This window comes from Phocoena phocoena, chromosome 14 (assembly GCF_963924675.1).
Source record: "Phocoena phocoena chromosome 14, mPhoPho1.1, whole genome shotgun sequence".
Lineage (NCBI taxonomy): Eukaryota > Metazoa > Chordata > Mammalia > Artiodactyla > Phocoenidae > Phocoena > Phocoena phocoena.
In genome coordinates this window covers 9,819,604-9,846,307 of record NC_089232.1, presented here as the reverse complement: position 1 = coordinate 9,846,307, position 26,704 = coordinate 9,819,604, and the positions used below count along the sequence as shown (strand labels likewise).

At 43.4% G+C, this 26,704-nt stretch overlaps 2 protein-coding genes across 4 annotated transcripts; both read left to right on the top strand.

Moving 5' to 3' along the window:
- Window positions 1-6,413: 6,413 nt before the first annotated feature.
- On the top strand, window positions 6,414-13,357 carry ZNF2 (zinc finger protein 2). 3 transcript variants are annotated; one of them, XM_065890737.1, is made up of 4 exons: window positions 6,414-6,481; window positions 7,727-7,853; window positions 10,843-10,956; window positions 11,487-13,357. In XM_065890737.1, the coding sequence occupies exons 1-4, from the start codon at window positions 6,449-6,451 to the stop codon at window positions 12,491-12,493; spliced, it is 1,281 nt and encodes a 426-aa protein (XP_065746809.1). In that variant the 5' UTR covers window positions 6,414-6,448; the 3' UTR covers window positions 12,494-13,357. The 3 variants fall into 3 exon arrangements, with proteins under 3 accessions (XP_065746809.1, XP_065746808.1, XP_065746810.1); XM_065890736.1 differs by having other exon boundaries at window positions 6,449-6,481; window positions 11,445-12,493; XM_065890738.1 differs by lacking the exon at window positions 10,843-10,956 and having other exon boundaries at window positions 6,449-6,481; window positions 11,487-12,493.
- A 4,752-nt stretch (window positions 13,358-18,109) lies between these two features.
- On the top strand, window positions 18,110-26,363 carry ZNF892 (zinc finger protein 892). The gene is made up of 5 exons (XM_065890735.1): window positions 18,110-18,128; window positions 18,942-19,030; window positions 22,185-22,287; window positions 22,795-22,879; window positions 25,079-26,363. Exons 1-5 carry the CDS (start codon window positions 18,110-18,112, stop codon window positions 26,361-26,363), a joined length of 1,581 nt encoding a protein of 526 aa, XP_065746807.1.
- Window positions 26,364-26,704: the final 341 nt, after the last annotated feature.

Sequence of the window (26,704 nt, the reverse complement as noted above, 5' to 3'; positions counted from 1 at the left end):
AGTCCTGGAGAAGAGTCATTTCCATTTTGCTGGCCTCACACCCAGGCTGCCTAGCACATAACAGGTACTTGGAAATATTGGTTGAATGGGTTGGTGTTGGGCAGTAGAAAGGAAAGAAGCTTTCATTTATTGAACAGACTGTAAGATAAATGCTTTACATTAATTGTCTCATTTACTATTATAACTGCCTTGTGAAATAGGTATTAAAAAACAGGGGATGGGGGGGTCAACCGTTAGCTTAAGTAACTTGCCCAAGCCTTCACAGTCAGTAATCCAGGCCTGTGGAATGCTTTCTACCACAGTCCTACCTTGCTCAGAACTCACTCTTGCGAAGCTTCAGTGTGGTGAAGGACAGTGTTCTGCTGAAAATGAAGGGTAGCCATGGAGGTTTGGGATGGCTGGGTAGCTAAGATGGGAATAGTAAAAGCTTTCTAGGCGAGCACTCTTTGAAGGTATAGAATAAGAATTTGAAAAGCATTTTCTCCGGAAATACTCTGAGATCCAGAAATAGGGAGAGGAAAAACAGAGGTGACCCTTTGCTGGCAGTGATTCCATGTGAATGTGGTGGACTTGAGGAGTCCTGAGTACCACTGAGAGCTTACTGAAGTGACTGCTGGTGGAGTCTAGACCTGACGGGGAATGAAGTTGGCCTGGCAGGGAGCCCACAGACGATGAGCACCTTGGGAATACTAGCTGGTCGTTTAATGGCTGGGGAGCTTTTATGCTCACCTTTGTAATTTGGTTAATGCTCAGGGTATTAAAGTTATAATCTAATAAATGAAACTTTGAAAATTGTCTTTAAGCATTTAAACATTGAGCAGTTTCAACAACAATTTCAGATGTAGTTCAGCTGATTTGTTCAAAAAGTTCTAATGCTTTAGACAACATATACAAATACTTTGATCCCAATATTGTGGCTACACTTACACTTAAACCTACTCTAAAACAGCAGCGACACAGTGTAATTAATATTTTCTTTATTTCTACCTTCCTAGGACTCCTGACACTTACTTAGCATATTATTCTAAATGCCTTACACGTATTATCCTATTTAAGGATCAAAATAACTTTATGAGATGTGTACTTTCACTATCCCAATTTTACAGATGGGCAAACTGAGAGGTTAAGAAACTTACCTGAGGTCACACAGGTAGGAGGAGGCAGAGCTGGACTTTGATTTCAAGCGGTCTGCCAGAGCCTTTACTCCTATACTCTCCTGTATCTCTAAATGCTAATTTTGACATCTCCATAGGACCCAAGGGTAATATTTTGAGACCCTCCTGGGGATGGAGGAATCTTGACAGACCAACAAGTATAAGAATACATATTGCCGCAGACAACACAAGTTGGAGGCTCTGGTTGCCAACTGATGTATATTTGTTTCCATTTGTACAGGTATCCTCTTGGCCTCCTAGCAAGATTCAAACCCCAATCTCTCCTCAGGTTGAGATTCTTTTTTATAGTTACACCAAACTTCTTTTTCCAGTAAGTTTTGTTTTAAGTTTTTGCCTTTCACATAGGTTTTAGTTTTTGCAAACTGTTGTTCACTCAAGGCAATATTCTTTTAAAGTTTGCTTGGCCGGTGTTAACCCGTTGTCTATTAAGTATATATTGATCTAGTCTTTTGGCATTTTTGAAAACGTAACTTACCTTATTAGTATCTTATAATTAATAAGCCCAGCTGGAGGGCTCATCTGCTAAGGGAAGAAGGATTAAGTCTGCAGTTATTTTGCCTCTTTAGAATCTGAGGTTGGTTCATTGTGAGGCGCCCATGTTCTTTCTACCTGGTCCCATTGCTGGTTAGTCCTTCCTGTTTGGGGTACGGAATTCCTATTTCTAGGATTACTTTGTTTATCCCCTTTTCCTAGGTTTCTTTTTTCATGCTTATGTGAATGAATACAACTATATATCTCAAGGCTACGTCTATACTTTATGAATAGTCTTACAAATAATAGAAAAAAACAAAGTACTATTATATATAACTAAAGGCTTGAACATTGCCTTCTTTGTATTATAACCATTTTAAAAATACTTTATATTAACCTTTCTATTTTGAATGAAACTCACAGTTTTTCAAAATTCAAGTGATTTCATTTGGCAATAATAATTTTTACAACTTGGTCAGTGGGAGCCAGAGTCATCTGATTTTTTTCCTATCCAGAGATGTGGAAACAGCTCAAATTCTAAATGCCTAAAACTGTACTTCTTAGCTTTCCCTCCAAAACTACTTTTCTGTCACTCATCTCTATGAATGGTGCCATTATTCACACGTTGCTCAGATCCGTGACCTGGAGTCATCCTTGCCTCTCCCATCACCTTCAGCCTCCGCTTCTAATCTATGGTCTATTCTTAATATCTCAACAGTAATTCCCCTTCTCTCTATGTCTGCTGTCCAGTTCTTCATCATTTCTTGCTTAGTTAATTGTAATCGTCTCCTCACCGGTCTACTCACCTCCTCTGCTCCCATTCTGCCACAGCTACCCAGAGTGGTATGGCCGCCTGTGTCGGGGGTGCCCAAGATCACCCCTCATTCAGGGATTTGTCAGCAGGACTCAGGACTCAGCCCATAGTTATACTCATGGCTAAGATGAGGACAGTGATCTCGCAAGGATACACGGCCAGATCATAAGGGGGACAGATGGGCAGAGTCTGGAGGAACCCATGGGAAGTCTTCCTCATGCTCTCTCCCTCCCATGAGGGGTCACACAGAGCCCTTCCTCCTCCGACAATGAAAATGCAGCAACATGTGTGTGATGTGTCAGCCCAAATAAGTTCTTTAGACTCAGAGCCCAAGCTTTTTAGTGAGGGCTAGCCACGTAGGCACCTCCTGCCTAACATATACCAAAATTCCAGGCCCTCTAGCAAGACAGCAGGTGTTCAGCAGAAACCATATTGTTTGCACAAATAGCTTAGGCATAATGGCCCACCCTACCTCTTAGGAAACCCTCTTAAAATTGAAGTTCCCAGACCCCAGCCAAGGGCCAACATTGCAAGTAGATGTTCCCAAGAATGGCAGTCTCAGGTCTGCTATAACTTTCTGCACACCTCCGTTCCTTCCTTCCTGTTATTTTTCCTGTACACCAAAGTAAACACATAACTCTTGTAAAAAAAAAAAATCAGAATATAAGGAATTGTAAGAAATAAAAATCACTTGTAATGCCACCACTCAAATTCCATTTACATTTTAATATATATTCTTCCAGTCTTTTTTCTGTACGTGTGTGCGCGCTCAATTATGTAATTTTAAAAGTGTGCATTCTTCACTTAATGTTGTGTGAATTTCTTTGTTTTTTTTTTCCCTTTAGATTTTTTTAACAAAACATTACAAAGTTGAAGTCTCCTAGGTATCCCTCCCCAATCCTATTTCCCTTCTTTCCCAGAGATACTCACAATCTGTTGCTTATTGTCCCATATAGATTTTTGTAGATACCATTTACCTGTTTTTAAATTTTATATAACTATTACATAGTAAGTCATTCTATAACTTTATTTTTGCTCAGTAATTATATTTCTGGAATTTATATTACTAACGTGAGGTTCTAGTTCATTCATCTTAATCAAGGTATAGTATTCACATACACATATAAAATCACAGTTTATCCTATTGATGAACATGTAAGTTGTTTGCAGTTTATTACTAGTGATCGTTCCCCCGGTGATTTGTGATGCCACTTCTGTCATGTGTCAAGCTTTCCTACCTGCTTTGATATGTTTTGGTATTTTCTAGTCTATTGGTCCGTTATCTGTGTGGCTATCTTTTCATGAAAAGAAATCATTACAGCATAGAGGTTAAAAACTGCTAGCCAGACTGGGGTTCAAATTCTGCCTCAGCCTCTTACAAAGCCTAAATTTCCTAATCTGTGAAACAGTCGCACCTTATTGATTCATGAGGATGGAATTAAAGTATTCTTATAAAGCGTACTAGCACAGTGCCTGGTCAGTAGCATAAGTTCAATAAATGCTAGTTATTATTAATATGATATTAATTATCATATAAAGTAACATTTAAAATATGATAACATTATCATATTAATATGATAATATCAGTGGTATTCCATTGTATGTATGGTCTGGACCATAAATTATTTAATCAAATCTCCTATTTTATTTTTTATTTTATCTTTTTAATAAATTTATTTACTTATTTATTTTTGGCTGCATTGGGTCTTCATTGCTGTGCGCGGGCTTTTTCTAGCTGCAATGAGCCGGGGCTACTCTTCGTTGCGGTGCGTGGGCTTCTCATTGTGGTGGCTTCTCTTGTTGCAGAGCATGGGCTCTAGGCACACGGGCTTCAGTAGTTGTGGCTCGTGGGCTCTAGAGCGCAGGCTCAGTAGTTGTGGCACATGGGCTTAGGTGCTCTGCGGCATGTGGGATCTTCCCGAACCAGGGCTCGAACCCGTGTCCCCTGCATTAGCAGGGGGATTCTTAACCACTGCGCCACCAGGGAAGCCCTCAAATCTCCTATGTTAGAAACTTAGGCTATTTCAAATTTTTGCTGTACTGTAAGGATTAAATGAGATGACACATGTAGAGTGCTTAGGAGGTTGCCTCACATGGCACTCAGTAAAGGTTAGTGTCAGTGACGATTAATAAAAAACTTTGCATGTGTTCTTACTTATTTCCTTAGGAAAAACTCCGAGGAGAAAATTGCTGGGTCAAAGATATGTATTTTAAGGCCCTTGATACAAATTGCAAAGATCTTTCTAAAACACAAATCTGGTGGTGACCCTTCCATGCTTAAATCCTTCTGTGATCCCCGTGCCAGTGGGAGTAGGACCACGCAGAGCTCTCCTTGATCTAGCTGTTCTCTGCCTACTTCTTCAACCCCATCTTCCCCCCCAGCACTGCCCCAACCTAAACATTGCCATTCTAAACTCATTACAGTTTTTAATCCTTTCCCTGTAAAGACCTGCCTCCTTGTTTTTGGAAAACTTGATTTTTTGTGTGTGCCTAGAATGTTCTAATGCCTCCCCCAAATCAAAACTTACCTTAGGTCCCACTTCTGCCAAGAAACCGGCAGTGTTCCTCCCTGCCTCCCGTCTGGGTTAGGCGAGCCTCTGATGTGCCGTCTCGTAGTTAGCTGTGCACACATCTCTTTAGAGCATCTATTCATCCTGTAGTGAAATATTAACTTGATTACTTGTTTGTCCTGCATAGTAGTCCATAAGCTTTTGAAAGACAAGGACAGTGTCATACTTCTTTTGCAAAAATAGTTGGTGCTGAATAAATGTTGGTTGGATAGATGGATGAAGGAATAACAAGGATCAATGAATACATTCCCTTGGCTGCAGGACAGTAGTCATTGAGCCACATACACACCCTTTCCTTCTCCTTCTCAGGACCACACTCTCCCCACACCCCACTCATGAATCCCCAAAATGCTTGATTTGACTATGTCTCAATTAGACTCTTGATTGTGAGAAACTGAGATGGACTCAGTTAATGCAAGTAAAGTTTGGTGATAAAGATTCACACAAAGCCTGAGAGGGTTACAGTCTTATGGAAATCGGAGAATCAATAAGGCTGGTCTGCATGCAAATTGCTGTCTGGGGTGGTGCTAGGTGAATTAGGGCCTTCAAGGCCAGGAATTCTTGGGTCTTCGCTTCAGTGCTTCACCACCAATGTGCCCGCCTGTGTTTAGTCTGTTACGGCCTATTCTCTACCTCGTGCCTCCCACGTGCTCATGGGTTCTGCTTCCTGGTACCTTTGGCTCCTTGACCCTCGTGGCTACTTCTGTCCCTCATGGTATCCTTTCAGCTCATCACCTCCTCGTTGTCCCAGCATTTCTTAGTTCACGATCCTGAGGATGGATGTCATCTTTTCAAGCCAGACCATACGTCCGTCCACTGGTCAGCCTGTGCATTGCCCACCTGTGGCCTAATCAGTGTGGCTCCAGGAGTGAGAGGCAGGATCACGCGGGACAAACTGTGGCTGCCCAAGGGCTGCTCCTTTAGCATCGGGTATTGCTGTGAATGGGGCATTTTTCCTTTGAAGAGGCTATGGGTATTTCCCTGACAGAGCTTGTCCATATAGCCATTCATAAAATTTCTTATGCTTTTTGTCCAGTAATCATTCTGAGCAATGTTGAATGTGAATTTGTAAAGACGGTATGAGCCTTAATATGTTCTTGACTGCCAGGAACAGAACTTTGCCTCTAAGATTATGGTAAAACAAGCACCACATCGTGTTCTGCATAGCAATATCCATGGCCTTTCGCTCTAGTTCTGGGATGGGGTGGGCTTGCTCTTGGCCTTGCTTTACTTTGCCTTCGCTTTTTGTAGGGTATTGAGAATGAAGGTGAGTACATAACTCACTGGTGTGTGGAGATTTCTTGCTTCATGGGTCACAAAACTACAAAACAAGACTGCTCTTCTACCCTCTTTCTCATCCCACACCTCTGCCTCATTAGGACTTGGCTCTTCTCTGCAAGGAGAGCACTCGGGAGGGAATGGCTGCTGTGTCTCCGACTACCAGATTCCAGGTGAGTTGGACTTTTGTGTTTCTGAAATACTGTATCAGGCTCCAGAATGTAACCACGTTTCTTTCTCTATCTTGGAGCTTCTTTGATCAAACCCAACCAGGTGGAGGAAGGACTCCTTAGGGAGTGTGTCCTTCCCATTTGATTTGTGATATCTTTCAGTGATGCTTCCTTGCCTTGAACATGTGCCCACTAGCCTGTCACCAGGCACGCAGCCCCTGTGGCCTTCACCCTAAGCAATTTTGCCCAAAAACCAATGGTACGGGTCTGATTGGAAGGTTTGGGGAACAGCGGGCTGTTTCTAGTTCTGACTTCCCTTTAGTACATCCACTATGTATGGACTGAAAGTAGGTCCCCATATCCCAGGGAATTGTTGGGTTAGGCGGAGAACGTGACACATACTGTAAAGCACCTCAGTGAAGTTGAAAGAGTCCTGAAGAGAGTTTTGTGTGGGTAGAGACATGTGATTTACCCCCTTCCTGCCCAAGGGCAGAGTCTTGAATTCCATGCTCTGGCTTAGAGCTTCTGCAGACACTGTGGAGACTCATCTGGGTTTCAGGATTGGGGGTAAAGATGCAACCTTACAGAATCACAGAACAGCAGAGTGAAATGAGAGAGATCTTAAAGATGATCTAATCTACACCATTATTTGAAGGATTTTTTAAAACACACACACACACACACACACACACAGACAATTGGTGAAATTTGACTAAGGTTGTAGATTAGATAATTATATTATATCACTGCTATCCTGATTTTTACAATCATGCTGTGATTATACAAGAGGATATCCTTGTTCTTACAAAATACACATTGAAACATTTATGAGTAAAGAGACATCATGTTTGCAAGTTACTCTAAAGAAGTTCAGGAAGAAGATAGGTGAATGTGCGTGTACTGAGAGAGACAGAAAGATAAAGCCAGTGTGGAAAATGTTAATTTGGGGAAGCTGGGTGAAGGGTACATGGGAATTCTTTGTTCTATTCTTGCACATTTTCTGTAAGTCTGAAAAAAGAGCCCCTGATATTCAGAGGCTCGGCTAGGAAGGGAGTGTGGGGTTGTGACCAAGAACTTCATGCCTCGGGGGAGTATAGCACTTTCCCCAAATGCTTCAAAGCCTTACTTTGTCAGAACCATTTTCTTTCCACTCCCTCTGCATCCTCCAGGCTGTCATCATTATGATAGTTTTGTTTGGCCATGTAAAGAGAAGGGTTATGAATAAGGAGAATGTAATTGTGTTTCCAGGACCCAGTGACATTCGAGGACGTGGCGGTGGTTTTCACAGATGAAGAGTGGAGGTGTCTGGTCCCTACTCAGAGGGACCTCTACAAGGAGGTGATGCTGGAGAACTATAAGAGCATTGTCTCGTTGGGTAAGGAGAGTTTCCCACCAGGAGTAGACTCTGTACTGTGTGGATGTGGGCTCGAGAGGCTAATAAATGGACACCTCCTCTCCTCCCATCCAAGTCAGAACCCCTGAGAGACAAGATCGAAGAGCAGAGGGATGTGGCTTAGGTGTACAGCAAGAGTGGGTTTCTTAATCCTGAGCCCCAGCCCGGGACAGGCTTGCTCCCTGAGCTGTAAGCAGACTGGACAACCAAGGGGCCCTTGCTGAGAAGCCTGGCCCTGCAACACGGAGGGCCAGGGCCAGGGCCAGGAGGAGCAGGGCATGTGAGAGCCTGCTGCAGGGAACTGCTCTCCAGAGGGTTGGGGCCAGCAGAAGAGGCCGAGTTACCTACGCCCGGGTCTTCCCTCAGCTCAGCAGTAACTTACTCAGCTCCATCCAGAGTACTAAGGGGGAGTGCAAGGGGCATTCTCGTTGAGGGAAAATTTCTCCTCAGAGAAACAGAGGAGGGGGAAAGAAGTGTTTCCATTTAAAAAAAAAAGGGCAGATGGACAACAGGGTCCTACTCTTTAGCACAGGGAACAATATTTAATGTCCTGCGATAAACCATAATGGAAAAGAATCTATTGATGAAAAAGCATATATATGTGTGTGTGTGTGTGTGTGTGTGTATAGATATATATATATATGTATAGCTGAGTCACTTGGCTGTACAGCAGAAATTAACACAACATTGTAAATCAGCTATTCTTCAATTAAAAAAAAAAAAGAGGGGGACTTCCCTAGCAGTCCAGTGGTTAAGACTCTGTGCTTCCACTGCAGGGTGTGTGGGTTTGATCCCTGGTCAGGACCTAAGATCTTGCATGCCACACGCACATGCCAAAAAAAAAAAGAGGGCATGTAGGGGTGAGATTAGTACGTTGTAGCTCAGAGTAGGTCACCAGAAATGTGTTTGATTTTGAATATTTGTCTTAAGGACATCTTAGAGAGATGCCTGCAGAAGGCACTTTGCAATGATAGAGACTCGTGTGACAAAAGGAAAATTAAGAGCTACTGCTGAAGTGAGGTATTCGTGAGAGTAAAGTTGGGCTCCTGTAAGGAGAACCTCTCAGGAGCTTCCAGAATAAGAGGCTGAGTGTGTACAGATTTAGAATAGACTTAAAATCAGCAGCAGGAGGCAGTAAAAGGAGTCACATCGCAGATTTCATTCAAGGCAGGTCAAAAAAGCAAGCACAACACCCTGGAGTAGCTTAAACAGGACAAATCTGGAAACAGAAGAGAATGTTTAGGGAGCATTAAGGGAGACTGCTGAGCCTTTGTCACTTTGGTAGGAAAAATAGAAATCTAAGGACAGAGACAGGAAGCCATGGGCAGGTGATGGATGTGGCCGTTCTCAGCAGAGAGTCAGCATACAACCAGATCGATGATCCTTGGGCCCAAGAAGAAAGTACCTCTCTTGCCCAAGTCAGGGGTCCCAATGCAGGGGAAGTTTAGACCTCAAGACTATTTCTAGGAGGGGATTTGTTTTTTAAATGTAACCAAAGATGGACAGATTCACTTCTAGAAATTTGTCCTAAGGAAATAATAAGATTAGCAGCCTGTGGTGTACACAGATATTCATCATACCATTGTTTGTTTTAGCAAGACATTGAAAACAGTCTGGAATGTCTGTCAGCAAGAGATTAATTAAATAAATGATGTTATTCCATACAATGTAATGCCATGTAGCCATTAAAATGGTGAGGTAGAGCTGTGCTAATTAAAGTAATATTTTAAATTTTTTATTATGTGAAAAAATCAAGTTTAAAATTTAACATTATTTCATTATCCAGTTATTGGGGGTTTTTCCTTGTTTGTTTGTTTTTTTAATTGAGAGTCTTCTGCCCAAAATGATGTTTTCAGTGTAAAAGTGCCTGGAGTGACATATATTATATATAGTGAGTCGTTATGGATTTAGAAATTATCTACTTGTAGATGTCAAAATAAATCAAATAGGAATGATTTTAGTTGGGGTAGTCTTAGTTATTTTCCAAAATCACTCTCCAGTAGCTTTTTATTGTTTTCAAAAATTGAGATATAATTGTCATTATCCAGTTTTTAACAAAATGTATCTATAGGTATCTTTCAGTATCAAAGTGAATAGAAAGAAAGAAATGAATACAAAGTACGAAAGGTGATTTTTCTTATTACTTGTACATGCCTCTAGATTTCCTACAATGAACATGATCCACTTGTTTAAATAAAATCACAATAGTAAAGGGTAAATAAACAAACAAAAATGGGCACCTATATAATACGCATTACATATTCTTTTTTAAAAAAATAAATGTATTTATTTTTGGCTGCGTGGGGTCTTCATTGCTGCACATGGGCTTTCTCTAGTTGCAGCGAGCGGGGGCTACTCTTTGTTGTAGTGCGCGGGCTTCTCATTGCGGTGGCTTCTCTTTGTTGCGGAGCATGGGCTCTAGGTGTGCGGGCTTCAGCAGCTGTGGCTCGAATGCTCTAGAGCGCAGACTCAGTAGTTGTGGCGCATGGGCTTAGTTGCTCCGCGGCATGTGGGATCTTCCCAGACCAAGGCTCGAACCTGTGTCTTCTGCATTGGCAGGCAGATTCTTAACCACTGCGCCACCAGAGAAGCCCCCACATTACACATTCTTATTCACTGTGACCTTTCTTCATTCTCATCTTCTCTGAGTTAAGGACTTTTCCCCCCATCCTACCAGTGCTAAAGCTAGGATCATCCCATTCACTTCGTGGGGAAGAATAAACACATTAATTCAAATGGAGTCTATCAACTCTCTGACCAAATGCTATTTGTTCCTTTTTAGAACCTCAGTCTTGACCTCCATTCAGAGTTTCCTGAATTCCTTATATGACTTCATACTCTGTATTCCTGGTGTGCACTTTCTGCCTTTTGCATTTGCTCTCTGAAAGACGTAGAGGTTGGGATTAGCTTTGGAATCATTGTGTATTTAATCACACATGACCACCTGGCCTGTTTCTTTCTCCATGAGCAGGACTTCCAGTTCCTGGACCTGATGTGATTTTTCAGTTGAAGAGAGGGGATGAGCCTTGGATAGTGGAGCTTCATGGATCTGAGGGGAAAGAATGTGCAGAGAATGTCTCTCAAGGTAATTGAGTATGAACTGGGCAGGGCAGAGTTTTGTTTTGTTTTGTGGTTGTTATTTAGGTGTATGTGGGAGGGAGTATTGGGTATCACCTTTTTCTCAAATTCAAATCTTGTCCTTTATTATTTATTCTCTGTCCCCCACCAGTGCTTTTTTTTTTTTCTTTTTCTCTACACCTTAAAGTTCTGTGCACTATTATTCACCAAATGTTTACTTTCTCAGACCTGTCACATTACTCATTCACACTTTGATATTCCTATTCCTCACCATCCCCTCCACTTAGCCAGCTCTCCTAATTAACCTAGCCATGCTCCCAATGGAAATTCTCCTCTTTTCTGAGATTTCCACTATCAGTTCTATTCCCCGCTTCAGTCCCAAGTCTTGGTTTCTCCCTAGAGTGTAACACTTTCTGGGAGCAAGCAATGCGGTGACTGTACATGACTTTTCAGATTTATCATAGCATCTCTCCTCTCTGCTGTAACATTTCCTAGCCCAAGAAAGAAACATGCATCTGTGTTTTCTGTCCATTCCAGACTGGGAGACTAAGCCTGAGATTCAAGGTGCTTCAGAAGAAGAAAAATCAGAAAGAACATTGAGGGAAAAGCTTGGAATGAAAGGTCCTTCATCTCCTAAATTTGAAGTTCATGTAGTGGATGGTGGGTTGGGAACAGAGAAGGAAAGCCCTGCAGTGGAGGCCTGCAAGAAATCCCTTTCTCAGGAGGAAAGGTTGCAGCATGGGGCAACCCCTCCCAAGAAAATTCTCACTAAAGAGAGAGACCAGGAATGCAGTGACTGTGGGAAGACCTTTTTTGACCACTCCTCCCTTATTCGCCATCAGAGGACTCACACTGGAGAGAAGCCCTATGACTGTCCTGAGTGCGGGAAAGCCTTCAGTCACAGGAGCAGTCTCAGTAGACATCTGATGTCGCACACTGGGGAGAGCCCCTACGAGTGCAATGCCTGTGGGAAAGCCTTTTTCGACCGTTCATCCCTAACTGTACATCAGCGAATTCATACTGGAGAGAAGCCCTTTAAATGCAATGAGTGTGGAAAAGCCTTCTTTGACCGCTCGTCTCTTACTCGACACCAGAGAATTCATACTGGAGAAAGTCCTTATGAATGTAATCAGTGTGGGAAAGCCTTTAGCCAGAAAAGTATTCTTACTCGACATCAGCTAATCCATACGGGCAGGAAGCCGTATGAATGTAACGAGTGTGGGAAAGCCTTCTATGGTGTCTCATCACTGAATAGACATCAGAAAGCCCACGCTGGAGAGCCTCGCTATCAGTGCAGTGAGTGCGGGAAAGCTTTCTTTGACCGCTCCTCCCTTACTCAACATCAGAAGATTCACACCGGAGACAAGCCATATGAATGCAGCGAATGTGGAAAAGCCTTTAGCCAGAGGTGCCGGCTTACGCGACACCAGAGGGTTCATACAGGAGAGAAGCCCTTTGAATGCAGCGTGTGTGGGAAGGTTTTCAGTTCCAAATCATCAGTTATTCAACATCAAAGGCGTTATGCCAAACAGGGAATAGACTGAGTTGAGCAAAAGCTTTAGTTAAAGGACCTCCATGCAAACTCAAGATAGGTCTTCCCCAACTTAAATCCATCTCCCAGTCATTGCACCTATTCTGGCTACTACTCTCCTTACCTGCCTCTGTTACCACAGTGTTTGAAGGAACATTCTCTACCCACTGTGTTATAGAGCTGTTGTGGGATGCCAGAAATTAGGATGTAACTCTTTAGAGTCAACATTTTGCAGAGGTTTGTCAGATGATAGGGACAAACGTTAGGAGGCCATCCTCAGACACACCTCTCGTCCTAGGCCCCAGGTATCACTACACTTTAAATAACTGGAGGCCACAGAAGGAGGGGAAGGCACACTAATGTCAGAGCAATACTGTTGTTTCCAGAACAGTTCTTTATAGCCGTTAGTCCCTCTCTCTTGGAGACTTTTTGGGCACTGACCTTGTTCTGTTGTGTCCCAGCTTCTAGATCTCTTAATACTACTACTAGTAGCTAGCACTTATTGAGCGCTTATTATGGGGCAAGCACTCAGCTGAGAGTTTTGCAAGGAGTAGATTATTTTCTCCTCTCACTAACCCTCTGAAGTAGGTACTATTACTACCCACATATTACAGATGAGCAAACTGAAGTTTAGAGGAGTTAAATAACTTGCCCAATATGACAGCTAGTAAAAGGTGAAGCCAGGTCTTGAATACAGGTCTCCCTTCAAAGTCTGTTCTCTTTACCATAATGCTATAAGGTTTGTTTTATAATTTATGTACATGTATTATTTCCTCAACCAGGTTGTAAGCACTCGGGGTTGTGACTTATATGTCTTTGTATTTCACACAGTGCCTTGCAAATAATAGGTGCTCAATAAATAGTTATCTGATTTAATGACTCTTTGACTTACCAAGTTCTATTTAAAACACCTCTTAGATTCACATCCTTTCTCTGAATTTCACAGTCTAGCCTGTACCTTTATCATCTCAGGCTCCCATTACTGCAGTAGACACTCCTTGATTCGAATTCTTTCCTCTTCATTATTGAGGAGAGAGATGTTAAGCTATGGGGCAATAAGTGAACCCCAAATAAAGATTCATTTCTCACATAAACTCAGATATGAGTCTGTCTTCCTTCATCCTCATCATTTAGACATGTTGCCTCCAAGGTCATCATGGAAGAGAAAGCTGGGGGGTATGCTGGGATATTTTTCAGGGCCATGACTTCTGTTTATATCTCATAAACCAGATCCCAGCACCAAGATACTAGGAAAGTCAACAGGCACCTCAACATTTGGTTAATATAAACAGCCTCTGTCACAAGTTACATTTTTCATATTACTGTTAGGCCGGTCTTTCCAAATGATCCCTTCCTGCCCATCATTGCCTTACTCAAGACCTAAAATAGCTCCCTGTTTAATGAAAACGTCTCTGAATATTTAAGGTGTGGCATGAGGTGATCCCACATTGCTAAACTTGAAATCTCGACTCCCAAAGCCCTGCTATTCCCTGGACCCAGTCCTATATTTTTATTTTATTGACAGGCACCAGGCAGCTTTGACTCTAGGCTCTGCATTCCCTTTCTATTTGCTTAAGGTGAAGCCCAGAAGAGGACTTGATTCTGAAAGGCTGTCTGGAACTTACCTCGCCCTGCATGAATCCCAGTGGACCAACGTGCATTTCTCCCTGGGAGTAAAAGTCTGATTCAAGAAGCTGGAATTCCAAACAGACCCTTCCCTAATCTACCCACAACCCTATTGATCCACCTTTCTTAAAGCAGATAAGCGGCAGGAAGACTTTTCACATGTGGACTCTCAAAGTAACTTGAGGAAAAACAGAGTGCAGAATCTACTGAAGTGGATAATATCATTATTTAATAATGTCAAGTACAAAATAAAAGAAACTACTGACAGACTTTTGGCTGATGACTGTCTCTGAGAGTTCTGAATCTTTAATTTATTGCCTTGTTAAAAGTAAATTGAATGTCAGGTATTCCCCTAAGATACTCTGCCATTGTCAGCAAGATGAGACTAGAATGGACTTCTGAGTAAAGTGGTAATCGAAACAGAGTGGGGACATAAAGTCAGCAGTTCTCCCTTTGTTCCTTTCTAAAATTTGGTGATCTGCAGAGCATTTTTAAAAGGTGGAGTACTGTTCCATCTCCTAAAAATTCTGAGGAAAGGGCCATTTTACCTCTCGATAAGGTATGGAGTAGTGGAGGTCTTAAATTTTGAGGTTTTAGCTTCACTGAATGGCCATTAGTAGGGTGAAATCTTCGAATCAGAAATTGGACAAACTGGAAGTATGCCAGCATTCTTTTTTTTAATCTATCTTTTTTTTTTTTTTTTTTTTTGGCTGCAGCACTTGGGATCTCGTTCCCTGACCAAGGATCGAACCTGGGCCCCTGCATTGGGAGCACAGAGTCTTACCCACTGGACCACCAGGGAAGTCCCTATGCCAACATTCTTTAAGATACAAGGCAAAATACTTTAAAAGGGATTTCAAAAAAATGAAATAATCTCTCTGATGCTTAGATAAGCCCTATCTAAGTTTAAGAGAATTAAACACTTACCACAAAAATTAATAGAAGCACACCATGAATCAACACTTTAAAGAAAAGGATAAGCAATGCTAGGGAACTTTGAGATGAAGACAATATGGTAAATAGAGAAAACCGGTGCACTGAAGCCTGGGACAGAGAATTGGTGGGACTACTAATCCCAGAAATTTATCTCACCCCCAGGCCTGTGCTTCTAAGAATAAATTAACCCTCAAGTCTCACATAAATAAGACAGAGGTGAGGAGGAGCTGGGGAGCAAGGCTACTGGGTGCCGGTCAGTAGATAACTTTTTTTTTTTTAATTTTGGCTGCACCGGGTCTTCGTTGCGGCACACGGGATCTTTGTTGCGACATGCAAACTCTCAGTTGCAGCATGCGTGTGGGATCTAGTGTCCCGACCAGAGATTGAACCCAGGCCCCCTGCATTGGGAGCGCAAAATCTTAGCCACTGGACCACCGGGGAAGTCCCTAGATAACATACTGATAAAGCCAGAATCATGATTCCTTAGTAAGTCCAAGAGAAAGCTGGCTGTGGATGTCAAGTTCCTAAGTGATCTGTCTTATCGAGGTGGGACTTCTGCGGTAAAAAGGCAGAAAGTAGTTGAAGTACCCATGTTGAGGTGATGGGGATCCTGGTGAGAGTCTTCCTTGACTATGCATTAACAAGAGCCTGAATGTACAGGGGAAATGTATGTATCAGCTTATATTGATAGTAGAAGTGTGAAGATCATATGGCACCAATGTGAGAGACAAGAACCCAAATCTGGCCCTGGAAAACTGCAGTACCTTTCCCCTCCAGGACCGTTAAATATGAAATCAACTTGAAGAGACTCTAAGCCCTATACCCGAGTCCAGGCATTTTAGATCAGTGCTGCCCAACAGGAATATAATGGCATATTTTAAATATTAAAATGAAACAGCAAAAGCTAATTTTAATATTTCATTTCAATCAATATTTGAATTTCATTCAAATATTTTAAAAACTTCAAAATAGAGTCAATATAAAAAGCATTGAGATAGATACTACATTTTTTTAAAACTAAGTCTTCAAGTACTTTATTCTTACAACACATCTCAAATTCGGACTAGCCCCATTTCAGGAGCTCAGTAGCCACTCTGGGCAACTGCTATTGTATTGTATAGCACAGTTTTGCAAAATCATCAGGGGCTGTTAGAGGTAAAATGTAAGGGATTACTTTGATCATTGGAGACGTTAGAGGGATGCCTGCTCCTGGCCACGTGGCAAGCACTGTGTACCTGCAGAAAGCAGTCTTCCGCTTCCAGTAGGACACATATCTGGGTGGGGTCCAGGCTGGGGAAACCTGTTGTCACTGTCCCTCAGACACATTTTTCAACAGCTCTCAAAACAGCTGTTCTGATCTCTATGTGCCTGCCTCCTTTGTTCTGAGTTCGATCAAAACTCAAGTGGGGAAAAGATGTTACTTGATGAACCTCTAACAACCCAATGAGGATATGGAGGAGGACGTATCCAAGGTTGCTAGTTAGGGAAAGTTAAAAGATACTTCATGTGATCATGTATTTTATCTCTTTCTGAGCAGGATATTAGAATCCATTTATTATGATTCTGGAGGGAGGAGGAAGCTCTATTAGAATGGCAAAGCATGAATGGGTGCTGGCAATGGACACTCCAAAACTGTAAATATAAAACAGTGAGGGGGCTTCCCTGGTGGCGCAGTGGTTGAGAGTCCGCCTGCCGATGCAGGGGACACGGGTTCGTGCCCCGGTCCGGGAAGATCCCACATGCCGCCGAGCGCCTGGGCCCGTGAGCCATGGCTGCTGAGCCTGCGCATCCGGAGCCTGTGCTCTGCAACAGGAGAGGCCACAACACTGAGACGCCCGCGTACTGCAAAAAAAAAAAAAGAATCACTTTGCTCTCATCCCCCCCGGCAAGAGGCAGGGATGATGAGGAATGTCATTTTTACTCCAGGCAGCCTTAAGCCTAGCTAAAAGTTGGGGATTCTATTAGAGAAAGGACAAACAGACGTTGTGGTTTATACCCAAGCAGGGACAGTTAGGTACTGTGATTTTCATTCTTGGGAACTTGAGCTGGATAGAAAATTGGCCACTTTATTGTGGGAAGGAAGGTGAGAACATGCACCAGCCTGAAGATAACCCCACTCCCAGCTGACGTTTCCTAGAGCTCCTTGGGAGTTTGAAAGACTTTCATGTTCCAGGCACCTTAAGGTCAGCGGTATCAACTATTAACTAATAGCTTCTTGGGGACCGGACTGAGGTGCTTTCCGGGACTGAGATTCTGCTTTTCAGTATTTCGAGGTGTTGCATGGAATAAACATCCCTGGTTACTTGAGGTAATCTCTGCCCCCCGACAGTGGGTCGTGGAGGCGCAGTACAGGGGAAGCGACGTGGTGGGGTGAACATCCTTGGAACGCGGGCGCCTTCCCTCCGAGGGCGCAGAGCAGCCAGGGAGGAATCCTGGGTGGGTAGCGGGGCGCCGCCCTCTGCCAGTTACAGTTGGCTGGGAGTGAATTTCCCTCTCGAGGCGGGGTTTGGCGCGGCCGAACACGTCCTCCGGGGTTGGAGCCCAGAGTACACACTGAGGAAGGGGCGGCCCCTGGAGCGTCCAGGAAAGAGCTCTCCGAGAGGCCGAGCGCTCCTAAACACCCGGCACGGCCGCGCGCCATCGCAGAGATGCAGGGCCGGGGCCAAAGGTGGTCCCGCGGGGTCCTCTGGGAAGCGTCCTCCGGTGACGCGCCGCCGCGCGCTGCGGAGGATTCTGGGAGTTGTAGTTCATTAGCGAGTTCGGGCTGGCGCGACTCGGCCCGGCCGGTTCCTAGATACCTTTGTCGCGAGCCGGGCCTCCACAGCGTTGTTCGCGAGGTCGAGCTTGGGCTCCAAGAGGGCTGAGCGCGTGTCCTTCGGAGTCTGAGTGGCCGGAAGGAGGGCGGTGGAGGGCCTCCGGGTGGAGGACACCGGGCTGCCCAGCTGTAGGGTCGCGCGCGTGTTCCCGGGCCTCGGGGTGGACTAGAGCTGTGGACCCCCGGCCCCTAGTGCGTTCGTCGCGCCATTTTCCCACGGTCGTCACTTGCGCCGGCGGGGAGGAAGTCGCCATGGAGCCTAAGGACAGAGGTGAGAATTTCAGAAGGATGCCGCCTGCTGGAGAGAAAAAAGGAGAAAGGCTGCCCTCTGGCTGGGGCAAGCTCTGGAAGGACAAGCATCACATCTTCTCTGGGAGAGAGCCCATTCCTACCAGCTGGTCTCATGTTGGGGTTTAAGGGGAGCCCGCTACCTACATTGTCCTGCTGGTCTTTAGGATGATGTATACCTCCTTTGCCACCCCCCCCACCAAATCATCATATCTGACAATTTGGCTTTTGATAATGACTTTCTTTTGTTCTCACAGGAACCTCGTAAGGCGGTTATGGAGGAAGGAGACTATCAAATAGACCCATTTGGCAGATGGGGAAAGTGAGGATTCGAGAAGTCACAAGATTTATTTAGAGTACTTGGATTTTTTTCCCCACAGGCCCATTGCTCTTCTGAGAAAGCCAGTTTTGTATATGAAAAGCCAATGTTCAAAAAGAATTTAACTAGTCTTTCATCCTGTGAGCCTGGAATAGAGCAGGAGTGACTCATTGAGGCACGGATTGACACACCGAGACTTTGAGATTATTTTGACGATACTCAGCAGATGAGAAATGGAAATATGTATTTAAGTGTCCAGGATCTCGTAGCAGAGTTCTACTGGAGTTTAAGGGTAGAGGAGCATAGGAGGAACCTGAGGCAGCCATGGTCATGGCTGTCTTGTATAAGAGATGTTGTGGGATTGTCCCTTGGTTCCCTGTGTTGACTCTTCTCAGGTGACAAGTAGTTGTGTGTGGCAGTTTCTGTGAGTGTACTGCAAGCAAGAGTAATCACTGGGGCTCCCATTTCCACTTCTAGGGTCACTTTCTGAGAATTCAGACCTTCCCCATGCTGGAAACCCAAAAGAAAATGGCCTGACCTCTGTGCTGCTGACCCCTGCATACCAGGTGGGTTTAAATTTCTTCTTTTTTTTCTGTTCTCAGAACATGAATATGGTTTCTAGCATTGTTATGGACTTGCTCAGCCGTGGTCCCTAGACCGCTGGCTTCATCCTAATAAAATAATGAGCAGTGAACCTGATAGTAAATGCTCCTCACATGGACAGAACTTTCCCTCCTGGCATCACTTCTCTATCCACTTAGTGCTAGATGCACACTTACAAGCTCTTCAGTGCTGTAATTGGCCTCCTGGCGAGATGCAAAGGAATAAAAGCCAGTTGCCTCTGCCTTGTGAAGTTTACTGAGGAAATAAGATACAGATAAATAAAATAGTTAAACAGCAAGAAGAAATATATATTTTTTTTTAATAGAGAAAGTACTAGTACAGACAAGTCATAAAAGGCCTTAGAAGAGGTTTTCCATCCCCTAGAGTATTTGGGGGTAAAATGCTGGGATGAAAGCTGCATTTTGGAAGACAAGAGAGAGTAGGTAGTTGGAAAATAGAATATAGGAATATTCCAAGAGAGAGAACAGCTTTGAGAAAAGTCTCCAAGTGATGAGAGAGTCAGAGGTCTTCAGGGAGAATGTGTGGACTGAGCTGGAGTGTGATGAGGGAAGTGGAGGCGTGTTGTAGCCAGACCACAGGAAAAATCCACACAGGATCTTATTCCAAAGGCAGAGGAGGCCCCATGAAAGTTTTTAGAGGCCCAGCAAGATGAAACATGCCGTGAATGATTGGAGAGAGAAGATTAGTCAAGATACTTCTGTAGGATCTGGTCTAGGATACTGGGAGAATGGCAGACCCCGTGGTAAAGGCATCGGGACTGCCTGTCAAGCTCAGACCTGCCTCACAGCATCCAGGTGCTAACAGTGCATGCAAAACGCTAGGAAGAAACACCAGTACTGATTCTGATCTGAATTGGTAGATCTCTTTCAGAGGGAAGAGGAGAGAGAGTCAGTAGCATCTGCTGGACAGTAGATGTGGTCTACCTGTGCCCTCAAGCACAGTGTGATTGGTCTACCTGTGCCCTCAAGCACAGTGTGATTGGTCTACCTGTGCCCTCAAGCACAGTGTGATTGGTCTACCTGTGCCCTCAAGCCCCCCGCATACTCACGCTGAGCAGCAGCTCCTTAAATGAGTTTGATTGCTGAGGTTTTCTCAGAGCTAAAGTCTGAAAGGAACTGCTAGGTAGTCTGTTACTGCTGCGTTGTTTGTAAAGAAAAGAGACTGTACAAATTACATGGCTTGTGTTGAGCAGTCCTGAGGCATGTGGCCTTAAGGGACCGTAACTTAAATAAGAAGGGAAGTTATTTCATAGTTCAAGTGTTAGAAGAAGATTTAAATTATTTTGAGCAAGGGATTTTCAAAGTAAGTTCTCTTAACTTTGTGTCATTATGTGAATTATTTTACCAGTTGGTTTTGGAGGATATGTACACATATATACGTGTGTGTGTATACATATAACATGTATATATGTATATACATATATATTCAGGGGCTATGGCAAAAGCGGTGTTTCAAAGAAAGCCATGACTCGTTCATTTGCTAGCATCCCAGGGACTGGTCTGTTTCAATGTGACTCCATTACATTGAAGTTGTATAGAAAAAATTTTTAATAGAGTTAGAAAAATTATTAGACATTTGTTTTATCAGCAGTAAACAGATTCAGCTCTAGATTCAAAGGAGCATTACCCACCCTGCGCACTCTCCCTACATTTTAGTAGACGGTCTAAACTTTGTGCCTGTCATCTAGGTCAAGGTAAGGTAAAGTAAACACTCCTGTAATGTTTTCAATGTTTGAAACACTTCTGTTCCCGTCCCACCTCTGTTCCCAGGCACACTTTTATAGAACACCCCATTTAAACTTAATTCTTGTTTCTATTAATTCTTGTTCAAGTGTTTCACCTTCTTTTAATTCTTTGACAAATATTCACCGTGTTCCTGCTCTGTGCCAAAGACTAGGGTTGCTTCTCTGGGAAAAATTAAACCTGGCCTCTGCTCTCTTCGAGGTTAGCTTCTAATGGGACAGACAGACGTTAATCACAAAGTCCCCTTGCTGTGTGCATAATCCAAGAGGAGGGAAGGAACATGGTGCTACCACCCAGAGAATCAGGGAAGGCTTCCCTGAGGAGGTAACCCCTGAGCTGAGATCCGAAGTGTGAGTAGGATTTAAATAGCTGAAAGGATGGGGAAAGGGGGGAACATTCAGGGACAGAAAGCAGTATGTGTAAAGGGGCAGAAGGGAGGGAGTATGACGTACATTTCAGGCAGCCAAAGGGCAGCCGGCAGCTGGAGCACAGAGAATGCAGGAGAAGCAGTGTATGATGGGGTAGAGAGGAGATGGTGGAGGTGGGGGGAGAGTGGTCAGACTGACTGGGGAGAAATGGCAAGAACACTTTCGGAACTCTGATAATTTGGGCTTGAAATCTGGTTTGTTTGTTTGTTTTTGCGGTACACGGGCCTCTCACTGCTGTGGCCTCTCCCGCTGAGGAGCACAGGCTCTGGACGCGCAGGTTCAGCGGCCATGGCTCACGGGCCCAGCCGCTCCGCGGCATGTGGGATCTTCCCGGACCGGGCCACGAACCCGTGTCCCCTGCATTGGCAGGCAGACGCTCAACCACTGCGCCACCAGGGAAGCCCTTGAAATACTGTTTTACAAATCTATATACTGTGGCATGTGTAGCAAACACCTTAATTTTTAGAAAATATATTGGACTGATTTTATTCTCAAAGGAACACAAGAGAGAAAAATAATTCATATTTCTTGAATCTCTTGTATTTTAAAAACATACCATAAAGAAAATACTTAATTCATAATTATATTTTCTCCACTTTCCCATATCTAAATAGTAAGGATTTCTGTAGTTCTATAATTTAACTTTTCACCACGTAAACTAGTAACTTGGTACTTTCAGATTTTACCCTGCAGGTGTTCTTTCCCACTTGCAGGTTACATGCGATTCTGATGCGTGGAGGTAAGGAGCGAGTCTGTGACTCCAGATACACCAGAGAATCTTAGTATTGGAAGGGATGGTAGAGGTCGTTTTGTCTAACCTTCATGTCCTTCCTGTCTTTCTCCTCTTATGCCGTCTATTTGAGTCCTTCCCAGAGGCTTCTGGAAGGATGTCCCTTGGTGAGCACTTGATGTGTTCGGTTTTTCAGGAGTCGATGATCAGGGATATGGCTGAGGCTCTCACCCAGTGGGGGCAGCTGAACACTCCTCAAGGAGATGTGCCTGAGAAGCATAGGAATCTGGTCTTGCTGGGTAAGCATCACCCCGGCCCCCACCCAGTGTGGGAATTTACCCAGTGTGGTACCTTTGCTTCCTCAGTTCCTAGGAGCTCTGACGTTCTTAGATTCAAAGATTCTTAATCCCTTTGTAAAGTCTGATGCAGGCAATTTCTTCTTTTTGTTTCTGGATATAAGTTTAAACCTTCTGGAGTCAGAAGTGGACACCTTTATATTGTAATTGCCTAGGCGGTAGCGTCCTTCTTCCCTACTCCCTGACCAAGGATGTTGAGACAAAGTTCTAATAAAAATACCTCTTAAGAGAAGGGTGCTTATTCTTTTAATAGGGAGAGGTAAAAACAAGTGATTCAATTATTCTGAACTCAAATAGACCCCATGTCAATCTTCCTACCTTCTTCTGAGCACTGTTGAGGGAGAAATCCAGAACCGACCTTTCTCTCTCTTATACTGACTGTCTTTTCTAACGACCAAGGAGCTAACACTGAGCTCTTTACCAGACTCCTTTTTCTTTCCCCACAAACAGGGCTTCCAATTTCCAAGCCTGATGTAATCTCTCAGTTAGAGTGTGGGGAGGAGCTGGAGAGAGAAGTCTCAAAAGCAACTAGTCCAGGTGAGTGATTTTTGGAAACAGTGAACGTAAAACCCAGATGGTCAGTGGGAAAAGCATCTTTGCAATGCTTGTGGAGGAGCCTTTCCAGATTTCACTAGACCCATGGAAAGCTTGAAGTGAAGTGCCTTTCTCCTGGGCCATACTCCAGCTCTGTGTATGCTGACCTGTTATAGAGCCATAATTTTATTTTTTAGAAAGTCAGTACTTTCCACCCTTTCAAACCAATTCTTTTTCCCAAATAAGGTGAAATGAAGTCAACATTTTAATGTTTGTTAATAATTTGTTTGGGTGCAAGACTCTAAACCAGGTTTTTTATTTTATTTATTTATTTATATTTATTTTTTTTGCGTTACGTGGGCCTCTCACTGTTGTAGCCTCTCCCGTTGTGGAGCACAGGCTCCGGACGTGCAGGCTCAGTGGCCATGGCTCACGGGCCCAGCCGCTCTGCGACATGTGGGATCCTCCCGGACCGGGGCACGAACCCGTGTACCCTGCATCAGCAGGCGGACTCCCAACCACTGCGCCACCAGGGAAGCCCCAGGTTTTTTCATATATGTTATTTTATCTCTGCAGGATAACATGACTTTTTGTCTCAGAACAATGACTATAAATTGATCTCTGAGTCGTCCCTTGCCTTCTTCTCTAAGTGGAGGTAGCATAGCATAGTGGTTAAGAGTGCAGACTTTGGAACCACTCTTCCTGGGTTCAAAGCCAATCTGAACTACTTACTAGCTCTGTGAGCTTTAACAGATTGATTATTCTTTCTGTGACTCAAATTCCCCAACTGTAAAATGTGGGTAATGATAGCACTTAACTCATAGGGTTGTTGTGAGGATCAAATGAAATAATCCAAGGGAATGCTTAGAACAGTACATGGCTATGTGCTGAGCAAATGATAGCTAATGATTAAGTCCTGCTAACTTTTCTTTTGAAAGATGTCATGGATTTGAGCCTATCACTTTTATCAAACTGGATACTGCAACAGACTACCAGCTAATTATACTTTCTTTAGCTTTTAATTATAATTTCTTATCCTTGTCTAATTAGGCAGCATAATACTGCCAGATTTCCCACAGTGAGTTGTTTACTCTGCCAGTTCTCTATTCCTCTACCTGCCTTCAAGACCTACCTGCCTAGTCATTTTATCTTCTCTGTTCAACTTGAACCCTTAACACGAGACAGGCAAGTCTCTGACTATCCTCCGCTAACCATGTGTTTTCTGCAAATGTTTGGGGCTTCAGTTCTTCCACTCCCTTAGCTAAAAGTCCACTTGCCTTTAAGCTGTTTCTACCTATTTATCCTTACAATCCTAGCCACTTCCTTGATTATGATACGTCATTGAGAAAGTTATATCGTATTGATTTATTTCATGTAGAGTCATGGTTGGAATGGATAGTAATGACCATTTAAGCCTAGAATATTTAAAAATTTCTAACAGTGCAGGTTTTTCCCCCAAACTCTTCCTAAGAAGCCTGGAATTTGGGGACAGGTGTCCTGACAGGTTGGGGACCAATCTGAGCATGTGGGGATTTGACCTTCCCCGCCCCACACACTACTTATTTTTTTGTAAAGGTTGGTTCTGTTTTGCTGTTTCCAATTTGTTCGGTGTGGCGCGATCAGAGATGATCATTTGCTTTTTAATTACTAATTGAATTTGTAGATCTGAACTACCTTGAATGCTAGCTGCTAGGATTTGTGTCTCACCTTGAGACAGTGGAACCAACAGAGATTTTTGTGTAAGAGGTATGCTTTTAAAAGGTTAGTCTGCCAGCAGTGATTGGGACATATTGGAACAAGAAAAGATTGGTGGTAAGATCAGCTATTGATGGACATTCTCAGGGCATGATGCTCTGGTGAGGTGGTGACAGTGGGCAATCCATGGGAGACCATCATTTTCTGATCCCAGTCCAGTCTCCACCAGACCCTGTTTCTTATCTGCTATTTCCCCCATCACCTCTGTTTAGTCTTGTTCTGTTATTCTTTCTCATTTCCTCCCCTGCTGGATACAGGAATGTTGAGCACTGCTTTGCCCTGTCATCTTTCTTTTCTCATGCTCTCTCAAGGTTGCAGGGCTATTTTTGAGAACTTACAAGTTCCTCTGTCCCCTGTAAGCATTTTTTATTTGTTTCATTATTTTCCTACCACAGCAATTATTTTTCTCTCAGTGTAGGAAATGATACATTGTATTTTTGTTTCTTTCACACTGGGATACAGGACTGGAATGCAAGGAGCTAACTCCAGAGCAGGACATTTCTGAAGAAGAATTAGCCCCTGTTAACACTGGGGTGTTAATAGAGAGATTTCCAAAGGAAAGTTCCAGTGAATGTGAGGATTCTTTAGAGAGTCAGCAGGAAAACCATGAGAAACATTTAATACAAGAGGTTGTCCCTCAGAAGAAACCTTCTGGGGAGAGAAGTTACCAGTGTGATGGATTTGGAAGAAATTTTAGTCGGAGGACATTCCTTGTTCAGCAGCAAGGAGAGCGACGACACAATTGTGATTCATTTAAAAAGAACTTGAAACAAAATTCAGATCTAATGAAACATGAGAAAATTTGTGCAGAAAAGAAGCCTTGGAAGTGTAATGAGTGTGAAAAGGCCTTTAGTTACTACTCAGCTTTTGTCTTACATCAGAGAATTCACACAGGAGAAAAACCCTACGAATGTAATGAATGTGGTAAAGCCTTTAGTCAGAGCATACACCTTACTCTACACCAGAGAATTCATACGGGAGAGAAACCTTACAAATGTCACGAATGTGGGAAAGCCTTCAGTCACCGCTCAGCCCTTATTCGGCATCATATAATCCATACTGGGGAGAAACCCTATGAATGCAATGCGTGTGGGAAGGCCTTTAATCAGAGTTCATACCTCACTCAACATCAGCGAATTCATACTGGAGAGAAACCTTATGAGTGTAATGAATGTGGAAAGGCCTTCAGCCAGAGCACATTCCTTACCCAGCATCAGGTCATTCACACTGGAGAAAAACCCTATAAGTGTAATGAATGTAGGAAAGCTTTTAGTGATCGTTCAGGCCTTATTCAGCACCAGAGAACTCATACTGGGGAGAGGCCTTATGAGTGTAATGAATGTGGGAAAGCCTTTGGCTACTGTTCAGCCCTGACTCAACACCAGAGAACTCACACTGGGGAGAAACCCTACAAATGCAATGATTGTGCCAAAGCCTTCAGTGACCGCTCAGCCCTTATTCGTCATCAGAGAACACACACTGGAGAGAAACCTTACAAGTGTAAGGATTGTGGAAAAGCTTTCAGCCAGAGCTCATCTCTTACAAAGCATCAGAAAACTCACACTGGAGAAAAACCTTATAAGTGTAAGGAATGTGGAAAAGCTTTCAGCCAGAGTTCATCCCTTTCTCAACATCAGAAAACTCATTCTGGAGGGAAAACCAAGGAATATGGAAAAGCCTTTAGTGAGCATTCAGCCTTTGGCCAGCAAAAGAGAATTCATACTGGTTAAAGGTCCTGTACATGTAGTATGTTCAGAACATATTTATTGAACAATTACTATACATGCTGTGAGGGCTACAAAGGAATTTAAGACTGTGTTACAAAAAAAAGATCTAATTGAGAAGTCATTGTTGATATGGGACATAGCTTATTTAGAGTGTGAAAGAAGGGTTTTACATTTTTTTAAGTAACAGAGGAAGTTGTGTATTTCCCTGGGGAGAGAGGGAAATTATTTCCAACACCCTAATGTGTATGTAAGCTACCAAATCCTTGCGAGAGAAATAGGGTGTGCCATGATGGAAAGAAGCCATCTTGGCTGGGGTAGGTGGTCTCATAATGCTAAGGAGATGA

Excerpts from the sequence above, each read along its gene's own strand:
- ZNF892 (XM_065890735.1), top strand. Across the intron at positions 19,031-22,184 it reads TGCTGACCCCTGCATACCAG|GAGTCGATGATCAGGGATAT; the intron begins GTGGGTTTAAAT and ends TCGGTTTTTCAG. Across the intron at positions 22,880-25,078 it reads GTCTCAAAAGCAACTAGTCC|TTCACACTGGGATACAGGAC; the intron begins AGGTGAGTGATT and ends ATTTTTGTTTCT.
- ZNF2 (XM_065890736.1), top strand. The coding sequence starts at position 6,449 with ATGGCTGCTGTGTCTCCGACTACCAGATTCCAG. Across the intron at positions 7,854-10,842 it reads TAAGAGCATTGTCTCGTTGG|GACTTCCAGTTCCTGGACCT; the intron begins GTAAGGAGAGTT and ends CTCCATGAGCAG. Across the intron at positions 10,957-11,444 it reads TGCAGAGAATGTCTCTCAAG|CCCAAGAAAGAAACATGCAT; the intron begins GTAATTGAGTAT and ends AACATTTCCTAG.